At 50.7% G+C, this 26,951-nt stretch overlaps 2 protein-coding genes and 3 long non-coding RNA genes across 11 annotated transcripts; 2 read left to right on the forward strand and 3 right to left on the reverse strand.

Moving 5' to 3' along the window:
- Positions 1–1,426: 1,426 nt before the first annotated feature.
- FGD2 (FYVE, RhoGEF and PH domain containing 2) lies at positions 1,427–5,056 on the reverse strand. Its single transcript, XM_035347063.1, is given in 10 exon segments — positions 1,427–2,055; positions 2,140–2,283; positions 2,449–2,595; positions 2,777–2,914; positions 3,151–3,243; positions 3,379–3,409; positions 3,488–3,555; positions 3,892–3,984; positions 4,378–4,637; positions 5,047–5,056. Coding segments are annotated over 10 exon segments (1,215 nt in total). The 3' UTR covers positions 1,427–1,824.
- Positions 5,057–5,215: 159 nt separating this feature from the next.
- MTCH1 (mitochondrial carrier 1) lies at positions 5,216–16,833 on the forward strand. Of its 7 annotated transcripts, none has more exons than XM_035347163.1 (12): positions 5,216–5,430; positions 6,564–6,648; positions 7,928–8,034; positions 8,480–8,557; positions 8,866–8,923; positions 9,377–9,449; positions 10,279–10,338; positions 13,555–13,648; positions 14,009–14,056; positions 14,255–14,322; positions 15,859–16,036; positions 16,361–16,833. In XM_035347163.1, the coding sequence occupies exons 1-12, from the start codon at positions 5,257–5,259 to the stop codon at positions 16,433–16,435; spliced, it is 1,098 nt and encodes a 365-aa protein (XP_035203054.1). In that variant the 5' UTR covers positions 5,216–5,256; the 3' UTR covers positions 16,436–16,833. The 7 variants fall into 7 exon arrangements, with proteins under 7 accessions (XP_035203054.1, XP_035203055.1, XP_035203058.1 ...); XM_035347164.1 differs by having other exon boundaries at positions 9,398–9,449; XM_035347165.1 differs by having other exon boundaries at positions 5,217–5,430; positions 15,859–15,934.
- LOC118178557 lies at positions 8,930–9,364 on the forward strand. Its single transcript, XR_004756193.1, has 2 exons — positions 8,930–9,078; positions 9,143–9,364. It is a non-coding gene; the product is annotated as an uncharacterized LOC118178557 (long non-coding RNA).
- LOC118178558 lies at positions 10,918–22,657 on the reverse strand. The gene is made up of 2 exons (XR_004756194.1): positions 22,267–22,657; positions 10,918–12,577 (listed from the first exon to the last, which is right to left on the reverse strand). It is a non-coding gene; the product is annotated as an uncharacterized LOC118178558 (long non-coding RNA).
- On the reverse strand, positions 16,768–17,920 carry LOC118178556. Its single transcript, XR_004756192.1, has 2 exons — positions 17,646–17,920; positions 16,768–17,590 (listed from the first exon to the last, which is right to left on the reverse strand). It is a non-coding gene; the product is annotated as an uncharacterized LOC118178556 (long non-coding RNA).
- Positions 22,658–26,951: the final 4,294 nt, after the last annotated feature.

Below are 26,951 nucleotides of genomic sequence, written 5' to 3' on the forward strand. Positions count from 1 at the left end.
CTTTTTAGGTTTCGGGTTTTAGGGTTGGGGCTTTAGGGTTTTTAGGGCTGTGCGGGCTTTTAGGGTAAGGGCTTTGGGGTTTTTACTGCTAGGGTTTTTGAGTTTTTTTTAGGGTCGGGACTTTTTAGGGTTTTAGAGTTTGGGCTTTTGGGTTTTTTATGGTTACTACTTCTTCCTCTTTTTCCCCAGCAGCATCCTGTACTTCACTGGCTTTTCCAGGGGTGCTGGGCTTCCTCCTGTGCAAGGTAGTGGCAGGAGGAGTAGGCGGTGTCAAGGTGAAGAGGGGTATGCCTGTATTTCTACAAAGCCCTGCACTGTTTCCTTTTGGGCTTGGTCCCATGCTGGGTGGTACCCTGGGGGTAAGTGCCTTGGCAGAGCTCTGCCCCTGACATCTGAGCTCCTGTCCCCCTTTCCCTCCCTTCAGGCTGGAGAAGCCTTGCTGAGAGATCTTGACAAGTTAGAGAGCTGGGAATTCTCCAGCTGCATGAAGTTTAACAACAGCAAGTGCCAGATTCTGCACCTAGGACGGGGCAGCACTGGATAAACTGAGTATGGGGGATGAGAGGCTGGAGAGCAGCCCCACCAAAAAGGAGCTAGGGGTCCTGTTCAGCAGCAAGTTGAATACAAATCAGCAGTGTGTGCTGGCAGCCAGAAGGGCCAGTCGTGTCCTAGGGTCCATCAAGCACAACAGTTAGCTGGTCAAGGGAAGGGATTGTCCTGCTCTGCTCTGCATGGCCTCACCTCAAGTACTGCATGCAGTTTTGGGTGCCACAATCAGGGAAAACAAAAAAAAAAAAAAAAAAAAGAAAAAAAAAACTAGAGTGCCCAAAGGAGAGCTACAAAGATGGTGAAGAGTCTAGAGGCAAAGATGTGTGAAGAAGCAGCTGAGGTCCTTGTTTTGTTGAGCCTAGAGGGAGGTGACTGAGGTGAGGCCTCATAGGGGTTGCTGATGGTGTAGAGGGGAATTCCCCCATCTCCCCAGCATTGCTACTCTGCTTTAGTGTGGCAGTGCCATGGGTGTGCACCCAGACTTGTCCCAAAACATTGCATTGCAGGAACTGGGTGACCAGGAGGTATGAAGGTGAGAAGCATTTGTGATCAGAATGAGGTCCAGGGAAAGTCTGGGATGGGCAGAGTGCAGGCCAGCACAGGGACACAGATGGGGGTGTCCATTTTTACAGAGTACCCCCACACCATGGGACTACAGCACTGTGGGGCCAGGAGTGGTGACAGGCTGGGAAAGCAGCATCCTAAATCCTGAAGTAGGGTCCCCAAGCTGGGTGAGGGTGAGCTACCAGCTTGGTCTCTGCAGGGTGCAAGACTGGGACTGGTTATGGGTACGATGATGCTAGGGAACAGCCTCTGTTGACAGTCCTGCAGGGCACTCCAGAAAATACACCCTCCATAAAGGCTCCTTAGACTGTGCACTGGTGTAAGAGGAAGGATTTATGGCAGCGGTTCCAGTTCCATAGATGCTTTCACAAACATGGGCATAGTCCCTGCAACATCCACCACCAGGCTCGGAGGAAAACTGAGGCATTGCTGCCCTCAGGCGGCAGCACAGCGCAGCAGACCAATGCCAGGCAAGCTGCGGGCTCCCCAGAACGCCCTAGTTTTCCCCCCACCTCACATCCATCTTCTATGGAGGGGAGGGAAGGAGGGATTGGCTTGTCCATATGGTGGCAAACGTACCCCCACCTTGCCCTTTTTGCAGTGAAAAATTAAAGTGCAGAGAGGTGGGGGATCTGCCTAAGGCTGGCTATGAGCAGGAGGTGTTGGTGGGTAGGTGTGACCCACCAGGCAGCCCGGGAGTTGGGCATGGCTTCATTCTGCCTCACTGCATGAGTCCGCATCCTCACCCTCCTCTGGGTGTATGATCCCTGCAGCACAGCATGCCATGGTCCTCATCCAGCGCTGTTTTAGTTCCTCTGTGTCGGCCAGGAAGGTGTAGACCTGCTGGGACTGTGCCAGCTGGAAGAGGTGTTGGGCATTGCCCTGTGGCAGGTCCCTCACCTGGTAGCCCAGCAGCGGAATGGAGGTGTGGACTTGGACATCCTGCCAAGAGAGAATACAGCAATGTCAGGCAGGGAATCTAAGCACTGGGCTGTTCCTTGCAGATGGAGCTGAGCCCAGTCTTACCTGGGGGTCTGCATAAATGCACAGCACAAGGGGATCATCCCATGGGATAACAAACTAGCCCCTCATGCCTCCCTTGCCATTCTTGTCCAGCAGCTGCAGGGAACTGCACAGAAGACTCCTGCCTGGTATCTCTGCAGCTCCTTTCTGAAAAAAAAAAAAAAGAAATAATAATTTTTTAAAAAAAGTCAACAAGTCGCTAAACACTCAGTGTTTAGATCAGTTAGGGCACTGATCAAAAGATTGGGAATGGCAGCATATCTTGGAGGAGCAGGGCACAGGGAGGATGGGCAGAGAGGGGGTACAACTGGCCTCCAGGATGCCTTTGTGCTTCCACTCCTGGTCCTCCAGCACTACATGGCCCATCAGGAAGACATAGCATTCCTGACATACACGGTTTAGGTGGTTCCCATCATACTGCAGCCTCACCTTGTGTTCTGAGCAGCGAGCGCACACCACCTACAACTGTCAGACATGGACATTGATGGGGCTAGGGTAGGACTGGGGCATCCCTATGATTCCATGAGGAGCTGAGGGCCAGGAAACAGCCCCAAGCCCAGGTAAAGGTGTGCAGAGTGTACAAAGGCTGCATTCCTGGCCCAACTGCTCAGGCCAAAAAGGAAGGGAGGAGTTGGGGGACAGGGTAACTCATGTATTCACAAGCTCTACAGTGGTGTCTCCGGCACATGATGGCATTGAAGGGTTCCTTGCAGTTCATGCACATGGTCACCAAGTTGTCCCGCACCCACTGTGGGGCTCAGCAGCCCAGCTCTTCTGTCTGAGGGTGGGAAATGGCATTGCTGGGGCTGGCCAGCCATGGTCAGGGTGGTCCTGCTCACACTCCTCTCAGCCTCCCCAGGCCCTCTGCACTTACTCATCCCTCCCCAGTCTGCCCCCACTAATTCTGTAGGTTTTAGCTTAGGAAACTGACGCACAGCAAAGTGGGATCTCCCTGAGCTTCAGCATATGAGGGTGCTGGAGGCAGACAGGACATGGGAAGGGCAGGAGGGTTACCTTGAGTGTGGGGTTTCCTGTCTCCAGCCCACACGCAACTATCTTAAAGCTCTCACTCCTCTTCTCTTTCCTGTCAATGGCATCCTGGAAAGCCTAGAAGGGAAGGCAGGGCTGGAAGGTCAGATAGGGGGGCTACCCAAACACTGTCAGGTAGGGGATCAGCACCCTTGGGGACCCAGGCATCCAGCTGGTGTGAGATGTGCCACCTCTCACAGCACCCAACAGTACCTTGATCCAGGCATTCATTTCCTCCCCAGACCTAAGTGCAAAAAGGAAGATGGATGAGCTGGCATCCCTCCTCCCTGAGGAGACATGGGGCCATCACACTTTCCCTTACCTGGCCTGCAGCTGCTTTCCCAAGACCAGGGAGGTGTGAGGGAACTGCATGTCATTCAGCTCCCACACCTGAAAGACACCGAAGAGAACATGGGGAGCAGCTGAACAAATGTCCGGCTCAAAGGGACCTCCATCTGTGAAGTGAGGAACAGGGAGTTCCCTCAGGCGGAAGCCCTTCAGCCCCTCAAATCCATGCATGACGTTGCAGTGCAATCTCACAGGATCAGACTTCAACCAGTCCCCCTCACCCACAAAGTCATTCCTGGCTCCAAATTCTTCCTTCCTTCCCAGGAAGCACAAGGTAGCAGCCACACTATACCCCAGAGAGGGCTGCATTTGGAGGATGCCTCTGAAATTGTTCCCCAGGGCCTTGAGGAAAGCACAAAGACAAAGGGCTTGTCTGACCTTCATGCCATCCATGTCAATGCGGAGGTGGACCTGGAACTCAGCGCCCACCTGAATGACCTTAGGCACACAGTACAGCAGCATGTTGCTGAACTGTGCAGAAGGAGAGTGTGGGTCTGTGCCCAGCAACCTATGTGCTCAGGGCTGGGAGTTCCCAGGATCAAGGGTCCCTCAGACTCTAGGAGCTGAGCTGATCCCTGGGAAGGATTTGGACTAAAAAGTGCCTACTTCTGCCCCAGCCCTCTCCCACCCTGCAAAGGCAAAGCACTCCAGGACTCTGGCATCCCCCAGGGAATCAGAGGTTCCCAAACACATGGAGCCCTGAACCAGGGTGTTCAAACCCCCCAGATCTGAAATAATCCCTTCTATATAGACATAGGCCACCAACACCCCTGGCCAAGCTGTCTGCCCCTCTTGCCATCCCTATCCCAGCCATCCCTATCCCACCTGCTCCCTGCCCCTTCCCCCTGGCATCCTGGCTCCCACCAGGAACAGGTACTTCTCCGATGTGCTGTTGTTGCGGATTGAGATTTTTTGGACTGGCCCGTCCTTGATCAGCTCATTGGAGGGATCCACAATGTCATCCTCAAGGCCCAGTCTCTGGTAGACCTCCCAGATGTTCTGCAGCCACTCCTGGGGGAGGCAGGGGGACCTGTTTGGGAGGGAGCTGGACAGCCACCACCTAGTCACACCTGGGTCCCCTCCAGCCCCAGCCCAGCTACTGAGTACTGGGGGAGATGGCACATCTCACTCACCCCAGACTGACCTTCACGAGCCACTTCCAGCCTGGAAACAGACAGTCACAACACGGCTGATGCTACAGGCATTACTTCCCCAGGCTCGGGGAGATGGGATTCAGACATCAAAAGCAGAGTCTAACCTTCCCTGCTGAACCCTGCCCCATTCTCTATTCTGAGTTGCACAGCAAAGAGGCCATAAGGAAATCTAGCAGAGTGCCAGCAGTCCCCGCGGGGCCCTGCACTGCGAGGGGCCGCGACTGGGCTGCGACGGAGTGGAGCGGAGCGGAGCGGAGGCTCCCTGGCCCTGGAGAGCTGCCCTGGTGCGGGGGGACACGAGCCCGCGGGAGGACGTCGCGCTGGGGCCTGCCTCTTGCGGAGAGCCACCGTACCCTCGGCCCGCCGCAGCCGCCCCTACCCGGCTCCATCACGGCCTCCTCGAGGCCGCACCTACGGCGCCAGCCCCCCCGCAGCGCTGTCGGGCCGCTCCGCCGCATTGCCCTCCCCACACCCTCCATGGTGCCGCCCGCGACCCCTCCGCCTAACCCCGCTATGGTCCCGCCCGCGCGCTCCCCCTCCTCCCTCCCCTCACACGTCCGCGCGGCGCAGGCGCGGTGGCGGCGGGGCCATGGCGAACGCGGCACTGCTGCCCCCGGAGGCGCGGACGCCCCCTGGCGGCGGCCCCCCGTCGGGGCCAGGCAGGGCCGAGGGCAGCGAGGGCACCGAGGGCCTGTTCGTGGTGCTGGGCGCCGGGCTCGCCGCTGCCAGCCACCCGCTGCTCTACGTCAAGCTGCTTGTCCAGGTCCGGGGCCGGCGGCGGGGCGGTGAGGGGCGAACCCCCGCGTGGGGGGTCCGAGGGGGGCGTGTGTGAGGGGGGGTGCCGGGCCCCCTGTGTGACGGGGTAGGGGGTGCCCCGTGCACGGGGACCCCCTCTAAGCGGGACCCCCGTTTAACGGGGCTGGAGGGACCCGCGACATGGGGACTGCAGCGTACGGGGGTTGAGGACACCCCGTGTAAGGAGAGACTGTGCTGAAGCGCCCTAGCGGAGACCTCTGTACAACGGGGACCGCGGTGTGAAGGGGAGCGGGGCGCTGTGTAGTACTTGTGTAATGGCAGGGCGTTCAGTGAATGCCACGGGAGGGCAAACGCCGTGTGTAACAGGGTTATAACGGGACCTCTGTTATAACGGGACAGGGGAGGGGGACCCCTGTTTGACAGAGGGGATAAGGGCATCCTGTGTGTATAGTTAACCTAGATAATGGGAGAAAGGAGCACCTGTATAATGGGGTAATGAGGAGTCCCCATTACCCAGGGTCCACCTGTATAACAGAGGATGGCATAGGGATCCCCCTCTAATGGGGATCCCTATGTCAGAGTGGGGGACCTACATATAATTGGGAAGATGAGGGTACCTATAAAATAGGGAGCCTTATATATTAGAAGGATGAAAATACTTTCAGCAACAGGGACTCTCTATAGGACAGGAAATAGAAAATCATATATAATGAAGGGACAAAGACCCACATGTACAGTGGGGACTTCTTTAAAAGAGAGGAATTGAGACCCCTTTATGTGACAGCAGGTGGGGACCCATATAAAATGGGACAGATGAGGATACCCATGCAGTGGAGACTCCTGTATAATAAAAAATTAGACGTTCCTTTATAATGGGGGGTTGAGGATCCACAGTATCCTGAGATCCCCTCTGTAATGGGAACTACTATAAAATGAGAGGGATGAGACCCCCGTTCTCCAGAAACCCTGTTTAATGGGAAGGGGACTGCCCATACCATGGGACCCCCATCTATCATATGGTAACTGAATGGGACATGGCCCTTCAGCAGCTCAGGAAGATGGAATCAAGACCATGTGGTCTGTCAGGTTCAGGAATGCCAGAACTGCATTGGGAACCTGCTCATAGGGTTTCTCCTGTAGGTTGGGCATGAGCCACTACCTCCAGCCATTGGAAGAAACGTGCTGGGAAAGAAAGTACTGTACCTGCCTGGCTTCTTCACCTATGGTGAGTGTTCCTCCAGGCCAGCCCACACACGCCAAGTGCAATGCTGGACCCAACCTCCAGCTGCTCTTCCACCTTCCAGCAGAACCCTTGGTCTCATTCTGAGGCTGCAGTGAGACATTATATGCTACCACCAGTTGCACAGCCATCAGATTTATGTACCTGTTGTTATGAGGCAGGGACAAGGAGGTGGTGGCCCAGACTGCATCCCCCTCCTGTGGCATGTTGCACTGGCTTGTTTCCATAGCTGAGGGTGCAGTAGGGGTTTGTGTGGTGTAGATTTGTTGGTGGAGGGTTTTGCATGTGTTAGAGATAGTGCATTGCATTTCTTTGCTACAAAACAGCACTACAATAACTTGGCCTCCTGCCCAGCTCATTTGTATTGTAGGTAGAGCCCTAAAGGGACAAAAATAGCATGAAAGGGGAAAGTAATATATTTTTTTCTTTGTGGGTGCAGCACGGGAGAAACAAGTGAATACTGCCTGAAAGTAGGGGCTACTTTCACAGGTGTGTGGAACTTTGGGGAAGGTGAGCCCAGAGAGTCAAATGGGGCCAATCTCAAAATCAGACAGCAGTACTTGAGGGTGAGGAGCCAAGAGCAGGAGCAGTACAAAAACACTGCAAGCTGGGACACCCAGAGCTAGAAATGCTCCAATGCTGTGCTTTGGAAGATGATGCATTTTCCAAATAGATTTACAGAACTGGGTGAGGGAGATGGGCACTGCCTTCACTCGGGACAGCAGAAGATGGGGAGCAGGAACAGTCAGTACCTGTAAGCTCAAAGTGGGTTGTATTCCACTTTGTTATACCAGGGACAGATTGGCTCCTTTGGTTTTTTTTTTTTTTTTTTCGGCTGGAAACCTTCCTGGGAGAAGGTGGCAGGGCAGTAGCAGAACCTGGCTTTGCAAGGTCTGTATTTACCCTGACTCTGACCCTGCAGGGCAGAGGGAGAAGGTTACAACACACAACATGAGATTATCCCACCCTACCTTAGTTCAGTCCAGACTGCTGTGTAGCCTTTTCAGGTCAGCAAAACAGTCAAAGGATGCACTCATCCTTCCAGTTTAGACAGATGTGAAAAAGAATAGTTAAGGTTTCTTTGCAACCTATAAGGAATTTACTTAGAGCTTTTATAATAAAACATTTATGGCAGGATTGCAGAGCAGTTGTTGTGACTTCCAGAGCTCCAGCATGGTTTCAGCTGTATGCTGAAGTGGGGCAGGGTACTCTCCACAGATCGGCTGTATCCCAGCTGACAGCAGCCTGGTCTTTTCTTACTCAGCTAGCCACATTGTGAAAGTGGATGGGAAAAGAGGCCTCTTCCGTGGTCTTACTCCTCGCCTCATCTCAAGCACTTTATCGACCATCACCAGGGGAAGCGTGAAGAAGGTAAAGGTCAGCTTCTCTCTCCATAAATCATCTTGCTGGGGCAGACAGTGCTGCCGGAGAAGAACAACAGAGCCTGCATGTGATTGCACCCAGCCATGACTGAACATGGAGGATTAAAGTACCTGTTGCACTCCACCACCTGATGGCTCTAAACAGTCCTCCAGGACAGAAGGAAAACAGGGCCCATATCCCCAGAACTTACTTTCTAAAGAATCTTAATTTAATTTGACCAGTCACATGTCTTTTATCTTTTACAAGTGGTCTCATGGTAGTTTTCCTCTGTTTTACTTTCCATCTGTCCTTCTTCTGTCTTTCTCCTTGTCTGTTTTTCTCCTGTAGTGCAGGGCACAACTGCTCATGGTTTCCTTCCAGTCCTCAGAAATCAAGGGCTTGTGGGTCAGCATCTCCATCAGTTTTGGCCATATGTTTCTTCTCTCCTGCTCAGGCCTTTCCACTGGAGGACATGGAGCATGTTTCTAACAAGGATGATATGAAGACTTCCCTTAGGAAAGTGGTGAAAGAGGTGAGAAATGGATGTTGCCTGTTAATGAGTGATTAGGGAGATCACACTGGGAATGTGCTTGAAGAACAAAGGAAGCTTAAACTGTGGCTTGTGGGTGAAATTACTTGGAGGGAAATGCTGGGTAAAAAGACTGAAGTATTTAGTAGCCATTGTGTCCAGATGTGGAGTATTTCATAGAAATAGAGGTTTACCATGAAAAACAGATTTAAAAACAGGTCTGGGACCTGAAGTGGGCTTTCCTACTCTAAGGGCTTGATCTGTGCAGGTAGAGCTTTTCACACAGCTGTGGCGTTTTCTCCCTTTCCCAGACATCTCACGAGATGATGATGCAGTGTGTCTCTCGGGCCGTGTCACATCCACTGCATGGTGAGTCCTGTCCCTCTGCCTGGCTGTTCTGTCCAGATTGAGGAACCCTTCCCTGGCTGAGGATCACTTCCAAAATCCTGTTTACTTGATGTGGTTTTCTATTAGAAGTGGCTTTGTATGAAACCACAGAACAGAGGAACAAATGAAGGTCCCAAGTGGTCTCTTGGGAAGGCTGATACTCAGACTGGCCTTCAGGGACTAACCCAAATGAGCAGTGAGGTGGTCTCTTCTCACTCATCTTAGAGCTTGTCATAGAGGTCCCATTGGGGTTGGGGCCAGAAATCCCTCCCTCCACTTAGAAACTAAGGGAAAGAAAGCACTGTTTCCTAATGAGCCTTGCAGTGATGAGGATCATTGAGAGGAGCTGATTTGAGAGGAGAAAAGGGGTGGCAGAAGGATCGGGTTGCATTTTCCTTCACCTCCATCACAACTCAAACTTGATTTGTTTGTCAGCTTATGTTTCTGTTCTCCTAGTGATCTCTATGCGCTGCATGGTCCAGTTCATAGGCCGGGAAGTCAAATACAGGTGAATGGCTGCAGCTCTGAATGAAGAGTGTGGGCACACAGAAGCATGAGTCCCGGAGTCAGGCATGCCCAATGTTCCCACACAGTGGGGGATATGGTGACCCAGGAGGTTTGGGAGACAGAAAAGTGAATCTGAGCTGTGGATAGAGGTTGGATGAGTATGGGGTGAGGGGATGTGGGAAGGCTGGACTTTGTCCCTTCACGTGCCCCTCAGTTCAGCCTTGTGCCAGTGGGTGTTTTGGTGGCTGCAATGCACCTTGCTGATGACTCAGTGAGCTTTCTGCCTTTCTGCTTTATATGTTAATAGAAGGGGAAGCCATCAAAAAAAAACAGAATAGGGTGGAATACATAATATAAAGCATTGCTGCAGCCCTCCTGTAGTCTGCATGATTTTTACAAGCCTTTTTCAGTAGTACCTGCCACTCTGCGGGGCAGAACCATACATGCAGCCACCTGAAAGTGTACTGGGCACAACTGCAGCTAACACATGCCTGCTGTCACCAGCTCCCAGGGACACAGCAGAAGAATCAGCCTAATCAAAGCACTTTATGTGCCATAGTTGTGGCACACTTACCCACTCACACAAAGCCAATCAGAGCTCTTCTAGCTCCAGCATTTAAACATAGATGTCAGCAAGTTGAGTTCTGGAGTTACTGTAGATTGGCAGAGCACAGACACACCCTTCTTCATGAGCTGAGGATCAGAATGATGCTGCCTGGTGCATTGGTGGCAGGGTGACTTGCAGGGGGGACACTACTATGGCCACATGAAGCTGTGCAGGACAGGCGGAGCAACCTCTGCAAGCTTGATATCTTTTCCTTTCTTGGCAGCGGCGTGTTCAGTGCCATCATCAGGATATTTAAGGAAGAAGGGATTCTGGGATTCTTCGTGTACGTGAGTTGTTTAAATACCGTCTCCTGTAGTCAGAAGATGCCAATGGCTCTCCTGGCTATGATTCCAACTTAACTGAAAGGAATTGTGCTGAGCTCCCTCCTCCCTGAAACCTTGTCTGACTGCAGGACTCTCACATCACTCCCATGAGCACAGATTAAATCTGTGGCTTTGACAGAGCTCCAGTTGGACCATTAAGTTTGCCTCAGACCTTATCTTCAATCAAATTTTCAGAGCCCAGGGAATACTATTTTTTCTTGCCTTTTTCCCTTGTATTTCTTTGTGTTTAAAGCATTTGTTTCTGCAACAGGCACCACGATCAAGCACAACAATGAGGCCCTTTGTTGAAATAAAAGCCAGGGCCTGGATAAGAAGCACATTCTTCAGCAGAGCACCATGGGTGCTTGTAATGAGTAGGTGCTTTGCTCTGGCAACAGGTTTGTCTGTACAGCAGGAGCAGGACACTGCATAGTGTGGCAGCATTGCTGCCTGGACCAGCTTGCCTGAAGGAGCTCAGACTGGACTTAGAAAGCATGGTGAATTGACAGCATCACTAAAGTGAAAGTCTAGCAGACACCTTTTCTTAAACCCTTTATTAACACTTCTTGACTTTTTCTCACATCTGTATAAAGCAGAACTACCTGCTGCCTCTGTTCCCAGTGGAGAGGTAACTTGCTTTATTATGTCAATAATAGTAAAGGCAGCTCCAAAATTTCAGGAGAGGCTTTCAGGCCTGAAATATCTGGCTTTGGAATCACAAAATCTGGGCTTCCAGATTAAATATAAATGCATCAGGAAAGGATGAGCAGTCACAGGGGGTCTCACTCTGTTCTTCCCCAAGGGGAAAGGGCCAGAGGTCTGTAGAGACCTTGCCAATCAGGTGTCACCATATCTTTTGTGCTCTACAGCTATTCTTCAGGATCTGCAGCCCCAGATCTCCATTAAATACAGCTTCCTCCAGGATGTTCCATGTGCTCTTGCTGAGCTCCCCTTTCCTCCAACTCCCTAGAAAACAGTCTGTGAAAAGAGCCAGCAGTGTTCTCTTCCTCTGTATAAAATAAACACTTGGTAGCCTAATTAAACTTAACAGTTAACAAGAAAGGCTTTAACATAACCCAGAATGTCTCAGGAGGGCTCTGAATTTATACATGCTCTACAACTCAGCTAGGTAATCACGCTACAGTCAGAGGAACACAAACTACATCTATAAGACCAAGCTGTTGCTGTTCTGCTCTCAGCACTTCTAGTGAAATCCAAACACATCCATTCCCTTAAAATCATTGAGGAGCACTTATTTCTCATGGTCTGACAACCTCTACACAGCCATAGCATAATATTGGCACATTCTCATTCTGGGTGCATGACCAGCTGGAGAAAAAGACATTTCAATGAGTGGACTTCTTAATTCTCCTGATATCTTAGCAGTCTCCTGCAGCCAGCAGACCAGAATGATGTTCTATGGACTCTGAAATGGGCACTGAAATTGCTGCACCTGGTCAGTTCAAAGATGGTTTGTCCTACCCCTCCCCACACTGGGGTTTCTCCTGCTGGGTTGCATGAAGCAAGTAGGTCACATTGCTGTCACATCGCTGTACATCATACAGGCTTCCTCATCGGTCTTCTACTCTGAGCTTTTTAATGACTGGCTGTCTTCTAAGAATTTGTTCCTCATCCAAATGTCCTTGGACATCTCATCAGGCGTGAGAGATGTAGTGCAAATTAATTTCTTCTTGGTCCCCTTCTGCAGCTCTCAGACCCCTGGTCTCCAGCCATCCTTTAAGCACAAACCCAACATTCATCATTACTTGGATGACTGGGGCTAGAGAGGAGTATGATCCTTATTGCAAATGGAACAAGTGATCTGATTCTGTATCAACAAATGGGTAGGGCTTTACAAGCCTGGCATGGCACAATCCTGGACCAGCCCTCTGTTTCTGGAGTTGCATAAGCCTCTGTTTTATCAGTGGTAGTTCAGAATTCTTCTTAAGACTTTACTTTGAGTTAGATAAGGGATTTTTATTATTTTTTGTTGTTGTTGTTACAAAGGCTGAATGCAAAGCAGACAATCCCTGGGACCAGACAGCTTTGATTTCTTTGTCCTGCCTATTGCTGTCATGTATCAAGTCTTTTAAGTCAGCAGATCTTCTGTTGAACATATGTGCTGTGCCTGGCCCCAAGACCTTGGCTGCATCTCCAGAGCTGCCTGGGCCTTGACAATACACAGGTTGTCTCCAAAAACTGTAAAAAACCAAGCAGGCAGAGCAGGCTGGTTCAGATCATGCTGTCCCAACTGCTGTTCTGCTGCTGTAGCAATCAGAGCAGGAAACAAAATTAATCCCCTGCCCCAAAATCTCTAATAAGTCTCTATTAGACTTATTTTGAGAAGAACTGTCTTAATACATCTGGTGAAACACAGGTTTAAAACACACCTGGATCTGCTTGCAATGTAACAACTGCAAAGCCAAAGCAGGAGGCCTGAGGTTTGGTGAGTATGCTGGCAGAGCAGATGCTGCTGAGGCTCTGACGAACTGGAGAAATGCTCAGAAATGCTTCCTTGATGTTTTAGTGCCAGAAGCTGGGGGTGCTGGTGCTACTGGGATCTCAGTACTGGGTTTTGAGAGGGATAAGCCAAAGCAGCAAGTCAACCCCTGTCTCTTTGCTCCCAGGTGGCAGCAGGGACCCAGCCTGTACTTGGAGACTAGGAAGATCAGAGGGGCTAAGGTGTTGCCCCCAGTTAATCCCACTTTGCATTAGAGCAGACTTGGTATGAAGCCTGCCCCCCCCTCCCCCTCCCATTTTAATTTCTAAAAGGAGAGGGAGATGGTCATCAGAGATGACCTTCTCATTCTTTATCCAGAAGAGCATCTGCAAAATGAGCTTAACAGAAACCTGCTCCATCTGTGTCTTGACTGGGTTTCAGAGCAGGAGCTGGGCTGAGGAAGTATTTGGGGTAGAACAAGGGGACTTAGCTGAGTCATACCCCAGCAAGAGATCCAATACTTCCTAGTCATAGCATCCCCTGGCTGGAGCAGCTAGCAGCACAAACAACCACTTCTGAAGGCCAGGAGAGCTCTTCCCTGAAGTCTTCCCTTCTCCCTAAATAAAGATGCATTTTGGGGAGCAGGGTTCCTTCATGCTGGTAGAGGAAAGGAGAGCTCCAAAGGCAGCACTTGGATCCTTCTGCACCTCATGCCCATATATTTTTGCCATTGCAGTGGTGTAGTCCCTCACATCCTGGGGGATGTCATCTTCCTCTGGTGCTGCAATCTCTTGGCTCACTTCATCAACACCTACGCAGTGGACGATAATGTGAGTGGAAGTGCCCAATGGAGGGCTTGGGGGTCCGTACGGAGCACTCAGAGTTGTAAGGAGTTAATGGGGAGGGGAGACTAATTTAATACAAATAGACAGTTTAGGATAAAGCCCTGTGAAAGTGCTATGTATGCCATGTCTAATCAGGGCACTGTTCTAGCTGCAGCTTGAGGTTCAGGTTTGATAGCAAATGTCTTCCCTGAGTCTCAGCGGGGATGTGGTGTGGCTACTCCATTGCTTTCTGTCTTGTTCCTATGCCCCAGGCCCACCATCTAAGGCTTACAGAGATGTCTCATAGCGACAGGGACAGCTTGGTGGCATCTGCCTCCTCCACAATTCTTTTGTTTCTCTTTCCAGTTCAGCCAGGCATCGGTGATCCGGAGCTACACTAAATTTGTGATGGGGGTATGTAGGCAACTGCCATGTCATTGCTTTGCTTCCTGCTATCTGTGGGGTGAGAGCTCATGGTCTGAGGACAACGGCAGGTGCGTTTGAAGTCTGTACTTTGTATGCAGGATAACTTTGCTAACACACAAAAGGTAGAACTCCTGTTTTTTGCATGAACATGTAGAGATGCTACCAGTTTTTTTTTTGTACTTTCAGATTGCTATGAGCATGCTGACATACCCATTCCTTCTTGTGGGAGACCTCATGGCAGTGAACAACTGTGGGTATGTCTTTCACACTGAGATCTAACTCCATCCCTTCCTTTCTGCCCCTTGTTGTCTGAAGCCTTTGCTAATGATTGTAAAGCTTTCATACAGAACCATAAATTATATGGTTTCCTGTCTCAGATTACTTAAAATTTTAGATCAGAGGGCACAGACGAGCAGGATAAAAGCACAAATGGAGAGGAACAGGGAGAGTTCTGGTGGTGCAGCCTGATCTAAACTAGACCAGAGGCAGAAGGGATCAAAAGGAGGATGCTGAATCCAGGGAGCAGCATAAGGAAAAACAAAACTCTTAATGCAGCAAGGGGAGACAGGCACAGGTGGGGCAGGACCAGACAGTAATACCTCCTTCACCCAGCTTGCTTTCCAAATTCGACTGCTGCTTGTGTCTTCCTTCCTATGTATGTGTTTATGGGAATGGGATTGGATCTGACCCACTGGAATAATGCTGTCTTGATATCTGCTCCTTCCTGAAGGTACAGATACAGCCTATAGTCCTGCACTCTTAGTGTATCCAGGTAACACACCTTGTTTGTACACTCCAGGGGTATTAAATTACAGAATCACAAAATGTTAAGGATTGGAAGGGACCTTGAAAGATCTAGTCCAATCCCCCTTATGGAGCAGGAACACCTAGATCAGGTCACACAGGAATGCGTCCAGGTGGGTTTCAAATGTTTCCAGAGAAGGAGACTCCACAACCCCCCTGGGCAGCCTGTTCCAGTGTCACCCTCACTGTGAAAAAGTTTCATCTCAAATTTATATGGAACATCCTGTGTTCCAGCTTGCACCCATTGCCCCTTGTCCTATCATTGGGTGTCACTGAGAAGAGCCTGGCATTCACCCTTTCCATTTTTATGGTCCATTAATGAGGTCACCCCTCAGTCTCCTCCAAGCTAAAGAGACCCAACTCCCCCAGCCTTTCCTCATGAAGGAGATGCTCCACTCCCTTAATCATCTTTGTGGCTCTGCACTGGACTCTCTCAAGCAGTTCCCTGTCCTTTTTGAACTGAGGGGCCCAAAACTGGACACAATGTGGTCTCACCAGGGCAGAGTAGAGGGGGAGGAGAACCTCTCTCAACCGACTAACCACACCCCTTCTGATACACCCCAGGATGCCATTGGCCTTCTTGGCCACAAGGGCACAGTGCTGGCTCATGGTCTTCCCACTGTCCACCAGGACAGGGCTGTCCGCCCTTTCCCCTACAATGCTCTCCAGCAGGGCATTCCCCAGCTTATACTGGTGTCTGGAGTTGTTCTTGCCCAGATGCAGGACTCTACACTTGCTCTCATTATATTTTATTAAATTTCTCCCTGCCCAACTCTCCAGCCTGTCTAGGTCCTGCTGGATGGCAGGGCGACCATAAATTACATGATCAGCTGAAGTATAAGTAACAAGCTGGTGATCTGGCCTTCAGCCCAGTGCAGGCACTGTTTCTGTGTACTCATTTACACTGATCGCTGCTTGTTTTATCTCTGTCTGGATAATGTGACATCTGTACAGATCATCTTGGCTATTTTCTCTTTGCCTTGCAGGTTGCGTGCTGGCCTCCCTCCCTATGCACCCGTGTTCACATCCTGGATCCATTGCTGGAGGTATCTCAGTGCCCAGGTGAGGGAGTGGGGTACACACAAGTCTTTGGACTCCCTCTGCTCTTTCCCAAGGGCTCTGCACTGCCCACTGAGTACCTGTGCTGCACCCTTTATCTGCTCGGTAGCTATCTCCATCCCTCCAGTTATGGCTCTGGTACCAGGCATGACAGTGTGCCTGTATTACCTGACCTTGCAGCCTGCAATCTTTTAGCAAAGACATTGCACACAGCAAAGCCCCATGGCTCTGCCCCTCTCCATCAGCCATCTTTGCTGGAAGTACCTGACCTCAGTGCTCATGAGGCTGAAGGCCCACTATTCTCCTTCTTAGCAACCAGGGGTGCTAAGGGTTTGCAGCCGTGCAGCAGGCACAACTCTGTCCCTGCTAATCTAGCAGTGAGGCGACACTGTGGCGTGGCTGCCCTAACCCCAGTGCTCTCCTCCTCAGGGGCAGCTGTTCCGTGGCTCCAGCCTGCTATTCCGCAGAGCGCCTGTGCAAGCAGCTCGCTTCCCCATCGACTGACCCCAGCTTGCAGGGAGAGGCGATGAACCTGGATTCTTCAAAAGACCTTAAGATTTTTCCATATATATATATCTGTTCTTTTTGATCCAAAGGCTGTGGTGCCAGAACAAGACACTCTTCAGCAAGGCCTGCAAAAAGTTGACCTGCAGAGATCTGGCTTCAGGCTCCAGCTTGATCAAAGTCCCATTCTCATGGCTGCCTTGACCAGAGTGCATAGAAGAGTTGTTTCTTTGTTCTGGGCTGTGAGTCTGGAGTCACAGAGGAAGTCTGGGAAACCAGAAAATGCCCAGGTACTAAATGAGCCTGAGATGCCGGGACAAAAGACTGCTTTGTTCTGCCTGAGCTGAGAAGCAGCAAGAGATCAAAGGCTGCCTTGCTGAGAAAGCAACAACACCCCAGCCAGCCTCCTGTCTCATCTTTTCTGGAGAGGGCAATTATTTGTTTGGCAGGTAGCTTATGCTGGGCAAGGTCAACCCTGAAACCCATACTTAAGGTTTTGAGGGTATCTAAACACTAGGGAGTACCCCTGAAAGGGAAGTAATATCAAAACAGAAGAGAGAAACAGCCCCACCACAAAGAGCAATGCAGTCCTTAAGAGACAGGTATGACTTATCTCAAGGACAGTGGCAGAACTTGAACATGGAGAAGGCACTGGGGGAGGGATGTTCACTGTACATGCTGACTGCTTTGGGTAGGGCACATTTAGGATACATCTCCCAGCTGACAGGACTCCTGCCAAACCTGAGCATCACCATGTCTCTGGTGGACATAGAGCCATGTAATAGCACTGGGTTGCTGTGTGGCATTGGCCTGGTGCTGCAAATGTGTTCACCTTTTTTTCACTGTGGAGTGAAGGAGTAAACCTCAGGCTGGACAAAGGTTTGCAAGGAGTCAGGGATCATGGACTCCTCACATGCAGGGCTTGCCTTTGCAAATCAGAGTTTACCTGTGACAGCAGTGCAAGATTCATTCTCAGCTCCCCTTTTCAGAGGTTTTGTTGGAGGTGGGGGTTGCTTTTTAACCAGTCTGTGCTGCTACCACAGCCAAGCAGATTTCCCCAACTCCAGCTCCCCATGAAGCAGTCTTTTGCACAGTTCAGTGTGTTACTGCACTCCCTGGGAAGAGGTTTTGGGGCCCTGAGCAAGCTCCCATGTGCTGCTGCTGCAGCTGGGGGGGTTGCAGCCCATCCTGGTCCCTTCAGGATGTCAACCTGCTGTTGCTGTTTTCCTCTATCAGAGGGGCTTGATCCATACCTCGAAGCTGAGGCCTGCAGGAGGATGGGCCATCACCAGTGCATGTGGGACCTGCAGTCCCCAAACTAGCTCCCTTTGGTGTCGTGGATTCAGTCCTGTCTGTCCTCCCTTCCTCATGTACAGTTCATGTTACATTAACAATACTCAATGCATGGCCCTATTTCCTGACACCAGAAATTATCTCAAAAGGTATTTAACTATACTCCAAAATACAGCTATAAAACATCTCTTCTTGATTGATTCTTTTTTTATAAGTGTTGATTTCTTTTGTACAGTAGGATCCCTCACTTGGGAAAGGCTTTCAGTTAAGATAAGCAATCCCCTCCCCTCCCCCCAAAAGTATGGGCTGAAACAGCTGTTGCTAACTCAGATTGCCACTGATATTTCTCAGCTCCATGGAAGGTCAGCAATTTTAGGCTGAGCAAACTGCATTGGGTGCACCTGGACCAAGGTTGGAGACAGCAGTGGTCTTCCCAGAATCACAGAATGTTAGGGATTGGAAGGGACCTTAAAAGATCATCTAGTCCAGTCCTCCTGATGGAGCAGGAACACCTAGATCAGGTTACACAGGAATGTGTCCAGGTGGGTTTTGAATGTTTCCAGAGAAGGAGACTCCACAACCCCCCTGGGCAGCCTGTTCCAGTGCTCTGTCACCCTCACTGTGAAAAAGTTTTGTCTCATATTTAAGCGGAACCTCCTGTGTTCCAGCTTGCACCCATTGCCCCTTGTCCTATCATTGGGTGTCACTGAGAAGAGCCTGGCTCTGTCGTGACACTCACCCTTTCCATTTTTATGGTCCATTAATGAGGTCACCCCTCAGTCTCCCCCAAGCTAAAGAGACCCAACTCCCTCAGCCTTTCCTCGTAAGGGGGATGCTCCACTCCCTTAATCATCTTTGTGGCTCTGCACTGTTTAGCTGTCATGGCTACCTGAAACCTGATAAAGCTGGTGTTTGTAGTTAAAACTGTCCCTGAGCACTTCTGGAAGGTATAGAAACCCTTTGCTCCTGGTTTGAGCTCGTCAGGTGGGCTCAGCCCCTCTATCCTCCCCTGTGTTGTTTACAGGGGCCTCACCCTCCTATCTTAATGCATTAGTTGGTTTCTTGCCTATTGCACCATTAGGCACTGCATCTCCTAGATCATGCAACACCTGCTCAGGAACATGTGCCTTTATCCTCAAACTTAAGGCCACCATCTGCTGATGATATACCTCTAAAACCTGTAAGTCTCCTACACCTTCTGCACAGCCTGGTTGCAGTCACTGCATTGAGAAGTACAATTTCCATTAACCAGTTCACCTAAATCTAGACTAGAGCCAGCCTGCTATTCCTGCTCAGTTCACTGAGCCCCACAACCTTTGCAGGACACACAATTCTTACTTGGTAAGCTTTTGGTCAATTAAATGAAAACCAGGTTTCAAAGGCCCATGGTAGCACATACGAGGTAATGCAGATCCTTGGGCTTACCTTGGAGCAAGGGCTGTCATTCATACAAAGATTAAATGTTTCCTTACTTCCTCTTTCTAACCTTAGTTTTTCTTGTCCTTTGCTTCATTTGAGGTGTCCCACCACAGGGACAGTGTCTGTACCAGGAGCAGGCAATGAGAAAGCTCTGGCTGGGCACTCGCACCCACCTTTAACTGCTGCCCTGTTGGTGGGTACCCAGCCTTGCAGCCATTGCCACTGCAGCACAGCTCACAGGGACTGGGGCCTTGCTTCTACAGGAGAGGGGCTCAGGGGTGAAACCTGCAGTCAGGAGAATAAATGAACTGGCATGGAAGGAAGCTTGGGTCCTGCACCCAGGATGGAGTCAGGCACTTGCCCATGCATGGTCCTCCCCTATCTAGCCAGGAAACAAAACTGTAATTAAATATTGACACAGAAAGAGGATGGGTGGAGGTTGCAGCCTCTCCGTGCCTTTGCATTTTATCAGCCAACAGTGGAAAGTGGAGATTGACAGGACTTTGCCCTCATCTGCTCCTGGGTGTCACGGGGAGAAGGGAAGCAGGGATCACAGCTGGGAGAGAGAAACTCAGGTCAAAGCTGCCCTAAATCTCCTTGGGGCCTGGATGTGTGAGTCTTGCAGATTTTGCAAAGCAGTGAGGTGCTAGTTAAGCCAGGGATGGCGCAGCTCAGTTCAGACCAACTGCAATGATTTTACCTTCCTTCTTCCCTTGCCCCCTCCAGAGCTCTTCTGCTCTCCTAAAGACCTTTCTGTTAAGACAAAGCTCCCAGTGTTGCTCTTCCCACTGTGAAGCCAGGAAGAGAGCAGCCAAGCACACCTCTCCTAATGGCTGTACAGTGCCCTTCACCTCTGTGTCAGTCAGTAAAGGGGCTGCCAGCTCCATGTAGGCAAATAATTATTAAAAAAAAAAAATAATATTAATAACCCCAGTAGAGCCAGCTGGTGCTTCTCAGTCCTGCCAGGAAAGGGGACTATGGGGACTCAGACCTAGCCCAGGTGCAAGTGGCATGGTGACCTCTGACTTATCCCCTGTCTTAGCTCAGCTCTGGTTGGCACGGGGACAGGGAGGAGCAGGGTAGCACTGGCAGAGCCTTCACCCAAAGCAGAAGGTTACAGAGAACATGGAGCCAGGTCCTGCTCAGGGTGCAGATGGGGAGGTAGAGCTGGCAAAGGTTGTAAGTGGGGCAATCCCAGCAGGCAGTGAGAAGAGACCACAAACAGCACAGATGGGAATCCTCGGTAAGAGAGCAGGTAATCTCTGGAGCTGTGGCCTGGCCTGCCAGGCTGGTCATGGTGTCTCCATCTGTGGCTGGAAGCTTTGAAGAGGAGGGGAACTGCATGTGGAACCTTGGCTGTTCTGAGCAGGTGTGGAGCTGCCTTCCACACTTCCTCCTGCTTTGTGCAGAGCCTTTTTAGGGAAAATCCACGGACTGGGCCATCCAAACCATCCCATTCCTTCCTGTATGCAAGGTCTGCAGCTGTGTTTCATCCCCTATGAGGAGAACCTGGATCTCTGAGGAAGAGGCCTGGAGCTGCCAGCAGTGGCAAAGGCTTGCCTGGGCAGACAAGATGCCTTTTTCCATAGCTGCCTGGATCCACGTGCCTTCCTCCCACCCTGCTTATATGGTGCCATGGCCCCCCCCGCCACAGGGGGAGGAGGGGCATTGGTGAGCTGAGATTGTTAAAGTCTTTCCTGGTTTTGATTCATCTCCTCTCCCCCCAGTATGGCCCACAGTGGGGTGATGGCACCACCGTCCATGCAGCCACTCACACGGGTGCTGTCCCTCCCAGCCACCCACCGGCAGCCCCTTGCAGTCCCTTGATTAAAACGTCCTAATTCTCTAATCTTGGTGAATTGAGTTTCTTCCTTAAAAGCCGCTTGCGCTCTCCGATCCAGCAGCGTGGTTCTTGTCACGCTGCCAAAGGAGGCTGGGAGCAGCGTCACATGCCGCAAAGTTTTACAAGCCAAGTGAGCTGTCTCGGAAGAGGAACGCGAGAGAGACGGACATACGAACACACTCAGCCGTGCATGCCGAGAAACGTCCTCTGGGCTCCCTCCGGGTTTATCTGAATGTTTATTTATTTTTTTCTTTTTTTTTTAGAACAAAGACTTTGGGCTGGGTTGGTGTGTTTGTTTTCCAGAGCTGGTGCTGGGGAGGGGGAAAGGAGGCCAGAAGTACAGGGGGAAGCCAGCAGCTCCAATGTAAGAAAGTCCCAAATTGCCCTGGCCAAGTTGCAGAGACCTTGCTGTGAAACTTGGAAGAGGAAAGACAGGCGAAACGGAAAAATACATATATATCATGACGTCACTTTGAGCAAGGGTGCCTTTCCTGCTGCCTGTCAGATGTGCTTGAAAAGAAAAGGGCAATAAAACAACAGCCGCCTCTGTCTCCCTTGTTAAACATAGCACTAATTGGATGTTAATTTCTCTTTGCTCTTCTTGCTGCTCAATTGTGAGGATTCTGCCTCGCTCTCCCTCTCACGCTTTCTTTTCTGTTGCAATGCTCTTGGCAGCTCTGGACTGTGTTCTCCCTCCTGCTCATGGACTGGAATAATTCAGGAGCTGGGAGCATTAAAAAGACGACGCGCAGGGGCGAATGGTTCAGAAGCAGGGCTGGCAAGATGGATTTTGAGAGCTACGTTAATCTCCCCGTTTCCCATGCATTGTCCTGCCGATGTGAAGCTATTCTCTTCCCATTTGATTTCTTCCCCCCCTTCCCCTCATGTTGGGTCCAGGCTGCTGGGCAAAAAAATACATGGTCACAAAAAAAAAAGCATGATTCAATGACGACAAACCCCCAAACCTCCTCCCAGCTCCCCCCCGTCTCAGCGCACCGCATGGAAACAGGCATTTTAGGGAGCCGGAGCAGGAAGTTGTTGTTCTCAGTGTTGCCCAGGTCATCCTTAAAGGGTATGTGTACAAGAACGGGCGTGCATGTGTATCTTGGCCAGCGGCCCCGTGGGCACCCGGCACGACGCGGAAGAGGCGAGTGGGGTGCATGGGACTGGGGGGCGCGCTGGGCCTTGGGGGCAGGATGGGTGGGGGAGTAGAGGGAGGGACGGGAGTGGCGGCAGCAGCAGCAGCAGGGGAAGCAATGTGGGAGTCGAGTCCTACCTGGGATCGGTGCCAACTTCCTGCAAAGGGTTACAGACCCGCAGCTCGGAAAGCCCACCAGAGGCTTGTTGGCTCTTGTCACACGTCCAAGGCAAGATGAAGACAGCGGGAACAGGTACTGCGGAAGCTGAGTGGCCTCATTTGCCCGCCGACTGGGGTGGCTCGGCTGTTTGTTTTGATTTAAACATGCCGAAGGGAGCTTTGGCACACCCGGGGCCCTCACCAGCCCTGCACAAGGCTGATGGGTGCCAAGGGTGGGGTGTACAGGCCGGGGGTGGTTGTGTGGGGGGGCTGGCACTGCTCACTTGCCTTCTCGCCGTTTTGATTAACATGCAGAAGATATGCCTGTCACTTTGCTTACTGTCAGCGCCTGCTCAGAGATGGGTGACGGCTTTGTTCGGAGCAGCCGGGGGAGCCGTGCCAAGATGGACTTGGCAGGCATGCCCTGCCAGGAGGGTGCGGGGACGCAGCCGAGGCAGCCATGGAGGGCTGGGGCTGCAGGCCCACTGGGGAGCACAGTGGCTGCTCAGCAGCATACATCCGCTGCTTGCCCCTCTCCCGCCAGGCTAATGCAGGCAAAATGAAAATGTGTTTTGTTTTGTGTTTTTGGCATCTCCCCAGTAGTGCTACCAACCCGTCTGTCCCCCCTCCCCACTGCCTTCCCTGACCCACTGTGACTCCCTTTTTATAATCAGCACAACCCATGTGCTCACAGCAGCAAAAAAAGTCACAAAATACCCCCTGCAACCCAAACTATCCACAGTCTGCCCTCCTGAAGGCAACTGCTCCCAGTAGTTCCTTCCTCTGTAGTGGGTGGGTTGTTTTCTATTTTATTTTTATTTATTTATTTATTTATTTTTGCTATTTTATTTTTTTCTCCTGCACTGGATCTCTCTCACATTGGGTGTTTGAGTCCCTGTTCAAGCACCCATCATGCCAAACCTGGGCAGAAGGGTGGCCAGGGCTTATCTTGTGTTGATGTGGTTCGGCGGGTTAACGGAGCTGGTGACAGAGAGCATGAGGCTGGAGGATAGGGTTGGCAGGGGAGGGGGGCGAGGAATTATATCCACATCCCCAGGCCTTTTGTTTAACCTGCATCGACATGAAGGAAGGTCTTAGCTTTTTTTTTTTCGTTCTTGTGCCCTTTGGGCCATTTTGAAACCAAACAGGGCAACTTCTCAGGGTGGGCAGTGTTGGCAGTAATTTTTTGGAGGGGCGGGTGAGTGGGTGTGTGGCACCAAGTGCAGGAATTCCTGCCAGTTTGCCTTTGTGCTAGCTTGGCCTTTGGTGTCTCATTCGGATGGAGCCTGGCATCCAGGCACCGCCCATTACTTGGCATTGAGCTGAAAGGAGAAGGAAAGGGGAGAGAGCAAGCAAGGGAAGAGAAAAAAAAAAAAAAAAAAAAAAAAAAACTGTCTCACTCAAACTGGCCTTTCTCGGAAAAGGATCCTTCCTCAATGATTGTCCGGATAAGCGGAGCTAAATCCAGCAGCCACTCCACAACAAAACCACTCTCTTCCACGTTGCATCTCTCTTGCTGCCTTGGTACGAAATCGAACCTCACTTTTGATTTGTTTTTTTGGTTTGGTTTGCTTTTGGTTTTTTTTGGTTTGTCGGTTGGTTGGTTGGGGTTCTTTTGCCTTTGATTTGAAATAACACTTAATTCCTCCAGTCACTCAGTTGCTTTGTTGTTGCTGTTAACCTGCCTTCTCCCCGAAACCCCCTTACTTTGAGTCCCACAGCCTTGGTGCTAAAACATCTGACTATTAAATTGATCTAGAGCGAGGGATGTATAGCAGACATGCATCCACCTATGTGCAGTGCTTGGAGCAGGACTCGAGGTGTTTTTTCCTGCCACCCTAACCCTACTGCCTGGGACACTGGCATCCCCAAGAGCCATTCAGAGCTGGGTGTGTGTCACGCGAATGCTTTGTGCTTCCAAACCACTGAGGGGGGGGAAAATATGTTGAATCATGTCGGATTTGCAATTCAACATGGCAGCCACAGCAAACATGGTAGAAGCCTGTGCACTGAGCCCCAGCAGGCATGGGTGTTTTGTGCTGGCCACACCAGGCAGGCAATTGGCACAGGAAGAAAGAGCCAGTGGGTGCCCAGGCTGGGGTGGAGGAGACCGTTTTTTAATGTTTTTCTTGTGGGTGGTGAATTAAACCAGGAGTGATCTGGGAATGAGGGAACCCCTGAAATCTGTTTTTGTCAGTGTTAACCATTTAGCAGCCAGCTTTTTTGTTTGTTTGTTTGTTTGCTTTTTTCCGCTGGCACAGTGTGCTGGTCTGGGCGCACACCCAGGGCAAACCCAGGAGTGGGGTGTGAGGCTCCACTGGCTCCAGTGGGCAAAGATGGATGAAGAAGTGCTCCAGTGTTCTCTGCAGGGAGGCTGTTTGTCATGCAGTGATGGTGGCCTTCAGGCTTTGGAGATGGCTTCAGCTGGGCACCCTTGGGAAGGAGCTGCTTGGGAAAGGCACGGGGTGGTTGGAGAGGGCAATTTGCTTGGCCACATGCACCCTCACAGGGCTTCGTACCTCTCCTTGGTTGCCCCAAAAGGTTCTGCACCGCTGCAGCAAAGCTCTCCGGGTCTGCCTGAGCTTGGGGGCTTGTGCATAGTGACTGTGAATCTGACCTCTTCCTGTCAAACTTAATTTAGGCCCATTTGGAATGCAACAAAAGCAGCTTGTTTGCAGATCAGAGTTCCCCTGCCTCCTCCCCAGCTGCTACACACTACACAGGTGCTTGGGAGCCATGGAAACCATCCCTCCTCTTTCACCAAATTTTTCCTCCTCTTTCCTTGCTCCTGGTTTCCTTCTTCTCCTCCCTTGTCAAAAATAATAATAACAATAATAATAATAAAAAAAACTCTCAGCAAGTGACACACAGCTCTACAGCAAAGCCTTTGAACTCAGCTTTGCCTCCATGAGCTGCTGTTTCAGCCATGCTCCAGGGGACATCCCCAAGATTGTCTCAGTTACTACTCACCTCCTAGAGATGCTTCTCTGGGTGTTGGGTGTCTTGTGGGCCTAGCAGCAATCTTTGTGGCTCTGTGCATGGGGGTTTGGATGTTGGGATGCTTGGGTTCAGTTCTGAAGCTTCCCATTCACTTGCCATTTGGCACAGCCATAGTGTGGAAAAGCATGCAATGGGTCAGAGCAGATGTAGGAAGATGCTGACAGGAGTTTTGAAAGCAGCTACTGAACACCTCTTGGGGTGAGTGCAGCCCTGCAACGCCTCTGTGAGTTGCAGACTAGTGTTGCGGCCCTTGCCTGCAGATCTCATTTGTGAGCCCATTTCTTATGTGTCTGCCCATTTCTTGTGTGCCCATTTCTTGTGTGCCCATTTCTCATGATGCACAGCAGTTGGTTTGGGAGTTGAAACGCCCCCATTGCCAATAGGAGAAGCTCAGGGCCATCAGTTAATCTTGGGATCTGGCCCCACAATGTTTCAGGATGCCAACTGCAGTGGAGCTCACTTACACAACAGTTTACATCCAGACCTTTAACGCTAATGAGACAGGAACACTTTTTTGCTCATCAGTACAGCTTTCTCCTTGCATATTACTTACATAAATAGGGGCTGGGGTGGAAGCAGACCTTTCTTTCTTTCTCTTCTCTTTGCCCACAATCTCTATTGCTTCAGTGGGAGATGCTGACAGAGAGCTGATACCAAAAAAAAAAAAAAAAAAAAATGCCAAAGCTGATGATGTGACTCCAGTGACTGTAGTGGGCAGCCTTAGAGCAGAGAAAGTCTGAACTCAGGAAGGACACTTCTGACATGTCCTAGGCAAAACATCTGGCACCTCTGTAAGAGCCATTCAACCAAGGGATGCAGCTGTTTTATTTCACATGGCATGCAGAAAAATAGAGCTCAGACTTCCAGAACATGGCTCAGCAAAAAGGACAAATTCTTGAAACTGGGAGGTGGATCTTTCTGCCACTATTGCCTTTGAATCTGGAGCTTGCTCTCTATCTCTTCTGGCTTGAGCTCTGTGCCATCTCAGGGGGGAGACCAGGAGTTTTTCTGCAAAGCTCAAGCCTCTCTTGGCTTCTGTAAACCTTCCCCCCAGCAGCCAGCAGAACTTCTCTGTATTTGCATTGACATTCCTGAGAGCAGGATCAGACCTCCAGGTTTGTTGAGTGTGGCTCTGGGAAATTTTCTTTCCTTAAAAGGGCAAGGTTTGGCCAAAGCAGAGTTTGGACTGTGTTTTCCTGTTCTTCACCTCTCCAGTGACACCACTTCTGATGAAGAAAAAGGGTGTAAAAGGCAGGGAGACTGAATTAGGTCTTTGTGGACTTCATCCTCAGCCTTTCCACTAATTACCAGCTTGTTCCAATGGGTCTGTGGGGCACAAGCCTAATGGGATCCCACTAGAAACACATCCAAGGGAAAGATGCTTCATGCACTATGGGGGAACGCAGACTACCCAGAGGTACTCGATACTGATTCACCCCCGTACCACATCTGGTCCTTTGAAGAATCAATGTCATTTATCTTCCTTGCTGCAGTTTTTACTCTCCGTCACCTCTTTCATTCCCTGTTTTCCTTCCACTTTTTCTGTAGTTCTGGGTTGTTACTGTGGTGTTGCTCATGGCTTCTATTTCTCTTTGATGTTACTTGGCTTCTGTGAAAGGTGAGGTCTGGGGGGAAAAAGAGAGGCAGATGGTTTGTTTTTGTAG

Source organism: Oxyura jamaicensis, chromosome 26 (assembly GCF_011077185.1).
Source record: "Oxyura jamaicensis isolate SHBP4307 breed ruddy duck chromosome 26, BPBGC_Ojam_1.0, whole genome shotgun sequence".
In the NCBI taxonomy this organism is placed as follows: Eukaryota; Metazoa; Chordata; class Aves; order Anseriformes; family Anatidae; genus Oxyura; species Oxyura jamaicensis.

Bases quoted from the DNA above. Each gene is read 5' to 3' on its own strand.
- MTCH1 (XM_035347163.1), top strand. From the start codon at position 5,257: ATGGCGAACGCGGCACTGCTGCCCCCGGAGGCGCGGACGCCCCCTGGC. The intron at 6,649-7,927 runs GTGAGTGTTCCT...TTTCTTACTCAG, and splicing joins GCCTGGCTTCTTCACCTATG to CTAGCCACATTGTGAAAGTG. The intron at 8,924-9,376 runs GTGAGTCCTGTC...TTTGTTTGTCAG, and splicing joins CGTGTCACATCCACTGCATG to CTTATGTTTCTGTTCTCCTA.